Source organism: Schistosoma mansoni, chromosome 3 (genome assembly GCF_000237925.1).
Source record: "Schistosoma mansoni strain Puerto Rico chromosome 3, complete genome".
Taxonomy (NCBI): Eukaryota; Metazoa; Platyhelminthes; class Trematoda; order Strigeidida; family Schistosomatidae; genus Schistosoma; species Schistosoma mansoni.
In genome coordinates this window covers 2,773,950-2,783,459 of record NC_031497.1, presented here as the reverse complement: position 1 = coordinate 2,783,459, position 9,510 = coordinate 2,773,950, and the positions used below count along the sequence as shown (strand labels likewise).

Genomic DNA, 9,510 nt, shown 5'->3' with positions numbered 1-9,510 from the left:
ACAAGGTCGTTTTTTGGGTCATGCGTATGGCATCATTTCCACTACTATGTCTTAGTCGGGGTTTCTGTGAATAAAAAATTTTTCGACAGCTGAAAATTGCTTATCTTCAGTCAGCTCGTATGTTGGAGTACAATTATCGCTTTATAATTAATGTTACGTAAATGTTGGTGGTTTGTTGTGTGGTTTTCATGCTCAATACATGTTGCTTCATGCGAATGTGAGTCACCTATAAATTTAACTTTACATAAAAAGCGTTTTTCCTGTGTCATTAATTTCTTGCGTACATATTTTAGGAGATTGAGATGTAACTAAGGTCACACACTTGTACAACTCACATTTGGATGTTTTGGTCAGCATAATTTCACAACTCCCTTTATAAAAGAAGGTTATCACGTAGAGAATGGTAAATGCACAAACTCGTTGCACATAATTTTTATTTTATATCAAAATGAGTGGGCCCTTTACCCTCGAATTATTACAATGCTAACTTTAAGAAAATTTTTAGTGAGTTCTTCAAAATGTGAAGTAGCCACAAATAAAAGTAGTAAAATGCACAAGCTCATCTCATTTCCCAGAAAAGAACAAGGGCTTCGCGCAATAAAATCTCGAATGAACATCTAAGTTTAGTCTTCGAAATTTTTTTACCGTCCACAAAACCAAGGATTCGACAAAGCTCAACTGTCCCCTTCCGTCATTCATTCATCTACAACGTAGGACCAGGCACATATATGCATTGCTCCTCTTACGTATCTAGCATTGTTATGCTACGAACTGAAAACGTTTTGCTACAAAACAAAAATCAGACGATTACTAAATCCCACATCGCTTTGGAAAATGCTTGTTTGTAGTCAGTTTAAGTAAAAGGACAGAAAGCTGGGTTGCTTGTAATAACCCTGGCAATAAGCGTCTCTTGGTTGGTCCAACTTTTTTTAACTACTTCGACAGATGGAGCGTCAACTACGCGTTGACGTAAGACACTTAAGCGCCTGAAAATTCGATGACTAAGTCGGTATTCATTTCTGGGTTCGTGAACTCTTTTGGAATGTCTTCATAAATTTTTTGAAAGACAAGAAAAATAAAGGCAAGTCGTATGCAGTTATTATTAAGTAATTTACAAACTAATCAAGTCATCTCTAGTCCTGTAACAAGGGGAATGGATTTATTCGAGCCTACTCTACATTGTTCGACAGCTTAGCAGTCCGAGGAATCGGCTTTGTTGAGGCATGTTAAGCTTTCCCAATACTTCACTGTCTCTTCTTAGTCAAAGACTAGTTGTCTGTACGTACCACTTAGGCTTAGGACGAACAAACGCTGCGTACATAATCAAAGCCTCAACATTTACGTTGCTGAGGGCTCTAAGGATTGACTAGGTGTTTCTAAATCTTTTTCCAGCTTCTCAACACTGTATTGGTGTTCCCAATTCGTGACCGATAATAACTCCTAGATCTTTGTGTTTCTAGGCAACGAGTTTCTAAACACTATTCACCGTGTATATATCTGTATGTTATTGACCAATATACATAATAACGGACCAAGAAGTATTTACAGACAACTACTAAGTTCTACATCACTTACATAATTTCTGAACGTCATTCGGAAACTTTAAACTTCCCCCTTCACCTCTTATCTTTCTCTGTATCTCAATATCGTCAGCGTTTTAAAAGACCGGTAATGATAGGGAAGGGAAGATCATTTACTCATTGAAAGAATAACACTGCTCCGAGGATTGTGCCTTGGGGAACTCCACTAAACACCGTTTTCTAGATAAAAAGAACTTGAAGTTAACCTCTAATTTTTGCTGGCGTCAAATCAGACTATCCATATGAGCAGTTTGCCAAAAATCTGTACTTAGTCTAGCCTAGGTAGCAGCCGGCTGCGTGGGACGTTTTCGAAAACCTTACTAAAGTCAATGAAGCCTACGTCCATAAGTGTATTTGGATCTTTAAGAGTATACCAACTTTCTTGTTCTACTAGTAAGTTCGTTAGTCGTAAATATCCTGTTCTAAAACTATTCTGCTTTTCAGAGAGAATCAGGTTTTATCTAGATAAGAAAAACCTGAGAATAATCTTTTCTAGGATCTTAACAACTACGCTGGTTAGATTCATGAGACGATAACTATCTAGTTTCGTCATTCAGTCATTTAACAAAAATAGGAGACTTTCCAATTATTCTGCATCCATTTCTGGAACATAAAAAAGCTGTTAAATGAATATTTTCCGAGGTAGTGTAGTCTTGAATATTTGTTAGTTGACATGAAAATACTGATCAATGCCACCGGTATGACTGTTGTTACGATTAAAAAATAAATTGTTACTTGTTCAACTGAGTAAAACTGGAATTGTTCAGTCCAATGAACGCAAGACTGTTAGATGAAGATCTATTTACATACCAAACACTAAATCTCAACTGGCAAAAATATATAGAGTTGGACAAATTTGAATGTATTGAACTATCAGTAGTTAAAATCAATCGACAATTTAGTGTATATGTACTACTTACAGAAACGATAGACTAGCCGCATAAAATAAATTACTGAGTTATTTATTTTACTTCCCAAGATCATGTAATTCACGTGAAGGGGAAGATACTCAGTGGGAGATAATTTTATCCTTCCCATGAGAACCTCCGCTTATTGTTCTTTCCTCAGGGTTTCTGAATTTAAAATATTAGACAGCATTCTACATAAAGTTTATAACAGAGCATGATTACATTTAAATATCATTGGTGAACTAAACATTCAATTTTTGAAAGATATAAGCTTTTTTCATTCATAAACAAGCACGTTGTGGATTACCGTTTTCAGTTTCATATCAGGTCGTTTTCTGAATTTTCCTAATAGACATTTGGATCTCACTTGCCTTTTGCCAAGTTCCATTTAAAATAAGTAGCAAAGTGCTTCTTATTCCATCAACTAACTATGGCCCGTACAAATTTAAACCAGAACTGCGTAGGGAAACCAACTTTAGATTAAATACATAAGTCCGATACATTCAGTTGTCTATGGTCGTGAAGTGGGTAGTTTTTAATGTTTGTATTTAGTACACCTATAAAATTATTTTTTACTTCTAGATTGCTCTGGACGTTTAGTGGATTTAAGGAGACCGAACACTCTATCCTCGTTAACCAATTGCTCCAGCATTCAAGGAACATTAACTATACGAAATCTTGATGATTCCTGCTGTCTCGAAAGCTATTGTAATCTATCTAATGTAGTCGAAATCACTGGTTCTTTGATAGTCGAAAACGGTAACTGTTCTGGAGATCTGTCGAAATTTTTTCCAAATCTTACTATTATACGAAGTCAAATAATTACATCCACTGATCTTAATAACAAACATAACCAAATATCCAGCTACAATTTGATTATAAGGCATACAAAGTTGAAAGGTGTAGGCCTATGGAAACTGAAATCTTTGAATTCTAATCGTATTGCACTCATTGATAACCCAATGATGTGTTTTGTTAATACTGTAAACTGGAATGCCCTAACAACCAGTTTAAATTCTGTATATACTAAGTCATATCGTTCCGTTAGAGAACAAATAGTGCGGTACAATTTAGGTGAATTTTGTCCCGATCAATGTTCAGCAAGCTGTCCACCTTTTTATCGAAATGATTCTTCTCGCTTCTCATGCTGGTCTACAAATTCATGTCAAGCAGGTGAGTTGGATTAGATAGCTCTAAAGATGTATTTATTACTTTATATGAACAAGGATTAACCCTCTCTTAGTCACATATTGAAATCTATGTATAGCATATATTTTATATACGTTTCGGTATTTCCAACTTCGTCATAAACTTTAAAAAATAAGCTTAGTTTAACTTCGACCTCAAAAATATTGGTCATTGGTTCTAATACCGATCCAAAACGTTCAGTTCCATCACTTTGAAACTAAAGAAGACCGATTGATGATTATAATTATAAAAACCTTTAACAGATCAATTAATAATGTCTTCAAATACCCTCCAGTTTTTTCCTCTTGAAAAAGACCTTATCAAACTCGATGTAATAAAATCATAGATTACAAGAACGGTCTGACCAAACATCAATTAATTAATGATGTCCCTTTGTCAATCGTCATAATGTTTTGAAAATTTCCGTCTGAAAGGTAATTAATACTATGCATTTCATTCAAACTCATCACTTAAGCATTAACAAATTAAGTACAAATTAAGCACCTACCCATTTCTAAACATGTACATACAGACTACGCTCAAATAAAAACTCAGTATTTCTTGCATCTAATCGTTTAGTAAATTGTACAACTATTTATGAGACGTAGAGTTTTGGGAGGGAATTCATAATAGTAGAAAAAATTTACAGCAGTCGGTCTCTTCCTGTTTTCATATGTCAGTGAAATATTAATCTTTCGCATACAGTAACAACGAGATAGGAATGAGGCTATTACTCATCTTGGCTCCGGGTGTGGCCCCCTAAGAAAACCACCTGCTTCAGTCTGGGCACCTGGGCAGTATCACAGCTCTCACACAAATCGAATGAGATTTGTGAGGCGCATATTTATCTGGTGCTTCCTTGTACCAATATTTATGTGTTTAAATAAATAACAAATAATGGGAATTATTTATTTTAGAACTCTTTTATGAACTGTTGTGAACAGATTTTAAGAACCACTTATTGGAATTTGTTATAAATCTAACAATTACCTCAAAATCAAGATCATAAATCTCAAGACTTCCTCAGAAAAGTTTCAGTAGACTGCAGAAAATATCATTTCATAAGATTTGAAACTCTATTCTGTGAGCTTTTATAGTTATTACTAGTGAAATCTAAATTAGAAAAGTTGATATTGTTTCTGTTGTATCCCGTGGAGAATTATGAATGGTAACTCTTGAGGACTCTTTATGGACCAATATGATATGTATATTTTCTATTGTATAATTGTTCAGTAACTAAACTATTCATATTCGTGTCCCTCTTATTATAAGCTTTATTTTGACCTATAGACTATTATTATATGATTTACCGTTCTTGAGCTATCCCTAGTCCATCAATTACTGTTCCCCCTATTCACAGCCACATTTGGCCAAATCTTGTACAAATGTTATTTTCTATTTTATGGTACGATGTGGTTTGTTTGATTGGTATATAAACTCAGTATGTTTGAGAATAATGATTCATATTGCAGAGGTTGTTATTGGTATTTTGGACTTAACTGACTGGGCTAGGCAGAAAGCAGGACTGAGTAGTGCTCAAGACTGTTCATACAGCTTTTGTGTACCATTGAGCGATCAATAAATTCACTGCTCTCCAATTAGTGGTCGTAAAACGTTCATATATATTAACTGGGCAAGAACGCACTCAATCGATATAACAGTTTGTTTTAGCAATTAGCGGTTGTTTTATCTGAAATTAGTTTTCCTACCTCTCTATTTAAAACGTGTAAACATTTTAATACTATTAGTTTATTTTACTTTAACATGGAAACTTTAACGTTATTGATATTGTATTTCTCAAAAATGTATATCCATGGTTTACTTTTTAAATCCGTTTTTATTTTTATCGTAACTTTCAATTTTGAAACTTTTGTTATTTAGAGTGCAACCCTGTTTGTACAGATAATGGATTAGCATGTCATGTGGATAATCCACAAAAATGTTGTGATTCAGAATGTTCTCGAGGTTGTACCGGTCCATCACCCAATCAATGTTTAAGCTGTAAACACGTTAAATTAAATGATCTTTGCTTAAATCATTGCCCTTCATCACATTATTTAGTAAGTTAGCATTTATTATTATTATTATTATTATTATTATTATTATTGTTACCCAATAGTTCCGTCATAAAACCAATATACAAATCCGACTCATTTACCGGGTGCATGTGTATGTACGCGACTTTTAGTATCACTATGTGAAGAGGCTAATAATTTTCTTCGGGTGCCCAGACTTAAGTGACTGAACCGAATTCGAACATATGACATTATTCGAACGCTGAGCGTTCTGAACACCAATTTACAGCCTCATTGTCTTGTCATTATTTATATGTTATGAAGTTAGTAGGTTTGTGTTAGCATATGTACGTTCGCCAGAAAGAAAAGGGGTACAGATGGATAGGTTTGTTTTCATGGCAAAATAATCAACATTTTTTGCTTTTTACAAGTTTGTATATATCCACTGATCATATTAATCTGGTAGTGTCACCTAATTCACGGTTTCATGGGATGATATTGAACATTTCCGTTATTCGAATTTCGATTCAGCTTTTCTGTTTACTTTCAAATTTACCCCCAAACAAACAAAATAAAGGAATTTTATAATTTCAATCTGAAGCTGAAATATGACAATATGGACCTAAATAATTGTCACCTACTTCCTCATCACTCCCCACTTTGAAAGTTTTCTAGATTAGCTAAACGTTCCAGTATCTGCAAAGAGACTAACCCGAAATTCTGTTATCGTCGTGCCTTAGAGATTCGCAATCTCTTTTAATCTTATCTTATGATAAATGAGGCGAATAAATACGTTACTCGTCCATAACTACTGGCTACCTTGAAGTACTAAAATAGGAATCAGTATTAGAAAAGTTGGAGGTGCCAGACTGAAAATGAACTAATATGTGAAATTATTGACTGTTGTTCTAAACCATATCAAGTAATCAAGAAGGAACGAATCTAGCGAAGAAATTTCTTTTCAATTAGTTTTTCATCATGGTTCTACACTAATTTACAATAATGAAATAACACTATTCGAGTAGATACGTTACGTAATAATTATATAATGACATATAGATTATAAACTAACGTTAAATAATTGGAAGAAAGAGGATTAATGATAATCAAAGTAATTATTCGGAAATCAGGCAGTTGCTGCGTTGCATAATATATAGAAAGAGAAGAAAAAAGCTAACGAAATATTTTGATGAATGATCAGTAATATGGTAGTTATGTAAAAATCAAGAGACAAATGTTGAGAATAAGTAAAATACAAAATTACAGAAAATGAAATACAAAAATTGTTTGCCTAAGTTCTACTACAAACTCCGCCATACCGATGGCCAAGGTAGCGAGAGTGGTTGTACTAACTTCTTTTGGAAACAACGATTCGGTTTGTGAACATGGATTGCAATGGCTTCAGCAATATGCGAAACACGAACTCATAAACCATGCGGCAAATTTGATGAAATATGGTTGTGAAAATACCATACGCATTATAGTTTGACAACACTTTACCAGTAACACCTATAATTGGATCGCGCCAACCCAGTGAAATCAAAAGTCAGAAGCGAGGGGATTGGAAGATATATTTGATGGGCTATCAATATATCGAGAAGTGACTGATCTAAACTGGCTAGTGATCGCAGGAGACGTTCAGCACGATGTTCCAACTCTTGATCTGGTGCGGATGCATGACCGAGCGCATTCAGTTAGGTGAGTCCATTAAAACTAATGTGGTCAGCCTCTAATGTTGAACACTTACAAAACCATTCATTCTGGGGATTTATTTACCGTTACAGTAGATAACCTAAAAAACTTTATTCAGTTCAAATTGATGACCTGTGTCCACCAAGTGAGCGAGAATAGAACTGTTAATCACTTTTACCTGTCCTTTGCTCAACCACGACGGATGGTGTTGTGTTATTCGTTGACGAACTTGCCGAATTGTACACCCTATATAACTGGCTCCACAGGAGCAGTTGAATTGGTAAATACACATAGATGTGGCGAATTCACACAATCTATCTTTATTAACCGTTCTTATTGTGGGGCGGTTGTAGAAGACGGAATTCAGTCTGGCTGCATTAAATGTTTTCTTTACTGCCTTTCTTAACCTCTGTGTCACGATATTTCTTCCGTAGCATCATTTAGGAATTGTAATTTTAAGAACAATACCTTCTTCGGAACGGTAGGTACTCTTATCTTTCTTTTCATCTCCTTCATGTGTTTGTCGATGAATTTCATTGAGTATCCATTCCTACTAAGCAAGTTACGAATACTAACCAATTCATCTAAAATAATGTCATCCGAGCAAACCATTCTAGCACGATGAGTCAGGATCTTTATCAAGTTTCTTTTGTATTTGATTGGTACTGCACTATAGAAATGAGTGTATTGTCCAACTGTAGACCTTCTATGTAACCCTCTTTTTAATGTTCCATCTGCTCTTCTAGTTAGTCGGACATCTAGAGACGACATACTATCATTTTGTTCTTCCTCTAGTGTAAAAGTAATTGATGGATGGATGTTATTAAATATATTAAGTATGTTCTCCTTTTCATGTTCTTTTTATAATACTATAAAAGTATCATCTATATAGCGACAATAAGATGTTAGATGGTTAGTTGTGCCTTTAAGTGTACCATTTTCTAGTTTTGCCAAAAAAATGTCTGCCAGTAGAGGGCCCAATGGTGACCCTATGGCTACCCCATCCAATTGTCTATAATATTCATTGTCAAATCGGAAATGGACATTCATCGTGCATCTAAGAACTAACTGTTTTATTGCGGTTACGGGAATTACGGTTTCTGTGTGCCTCTCGGTTAATTCATTGCAAATGAAATCCACCGTTTCAAGTAGAGGAATGTTTGTGAATAAGGACGGTACATCTAATGATATCATAAAGTTATTCTTGACCGATAGATTTTTTATATTATCGACAAATTCAAAGGAAACCTTGACACTGTGCTTAACAATTTCTTTGTGCAGTGGTTTAAGAATTTGCACCAACCATTTTGCTATGGTATGATAGGCTGAGTTATTCATCTCTAAAACGGGTCGAAGAGGCAAGCCACTTTTATGTATTTTTGGCAGGCCATATAGCCTTGGTGTAATCGTTCCTGTAGGTTTCAACATTTCGAACCCCATTTCTGAAATAAAATCCTGTTGTTTAATTTGTTTCAATGAATCTATTAGTTGCTTTTCAATCTTGTCTGCCATGTCATTCTTCATTACCAGTTTCTGAAATTTACTTTTATCATTGAAAAGGGCATTCATTCTATTTATATGGTTGTTTTAAACCATGATCACTACCCCATAACCTTTGTCTGATTTCGTGACTAATAAATTGTCATTACTTTTAAGTTTTCTTAAAGCTTCCTCATGTTTTTTCGTCAAAATTCCTTTCAAACTATGTTCATGATTTAAGTATCTAAAGCAACAGTCCACTAGTGTTGATTTAAACCTTTTGACATTATCTTTTGATGAAGTTACTAATTCTGCCGTTTGAGAATAAAGATTTTCAAACTGAATTTCGACGTTGATTTTATTAACCGTTTTCTTAAAGTTACAAAACTCAGGGCCTAGTGATAACGCTTTTGAATCAGTCTTATCAAGCTTAGCACTGGAAAAATTGTGTAGGTACTGACCGGGATTGGATGGGAATTTCATTTCTGGAATCTGTTTGTCTAGATTTCTCTGAAGTTTCAGATTTTTCATATTGTTCAACGAGCTAATTCATGCGGTAGAAGAGCTCCCTGATAAATTAAGAGAATAATATCTGGACTATGTTAAGCTGATGGTTAATTCAAGAAAAGAAAAGAAAAATCTAATCCC

At 34.5% G+C, this 9,510-nt stretch overlaps 1 protein-coding gene across 1 annotated transcript in view; it reads left to right on the top strand.

Moving 5' to 3' along the window:
• Positions 1-9,510, top strand: part of Smp_074030 (tyrosine kinase) — a gene marked incomplete at its 3' end in the record, with an annotated part of 64,260 nt that continues 54,750 nt past the window's right edge. Inside the window, exons 1-3 of the mRNA XM_018798891.1 lie at positions 1-217; positions 3,071-3,661; positions 5,558-5,736. Coding sequence (XP_018650735.1) covers positions 151-217; positions 3,071-3,661; positions 5,558-5,736 — 837 coding nt within the window. The 5' untranslated portion in view covers positions 1-150. The remainder of the gene's footprint in view (positions 218-3,070; positions 3,662-5,557; positions 5,737-9,510) is intronic.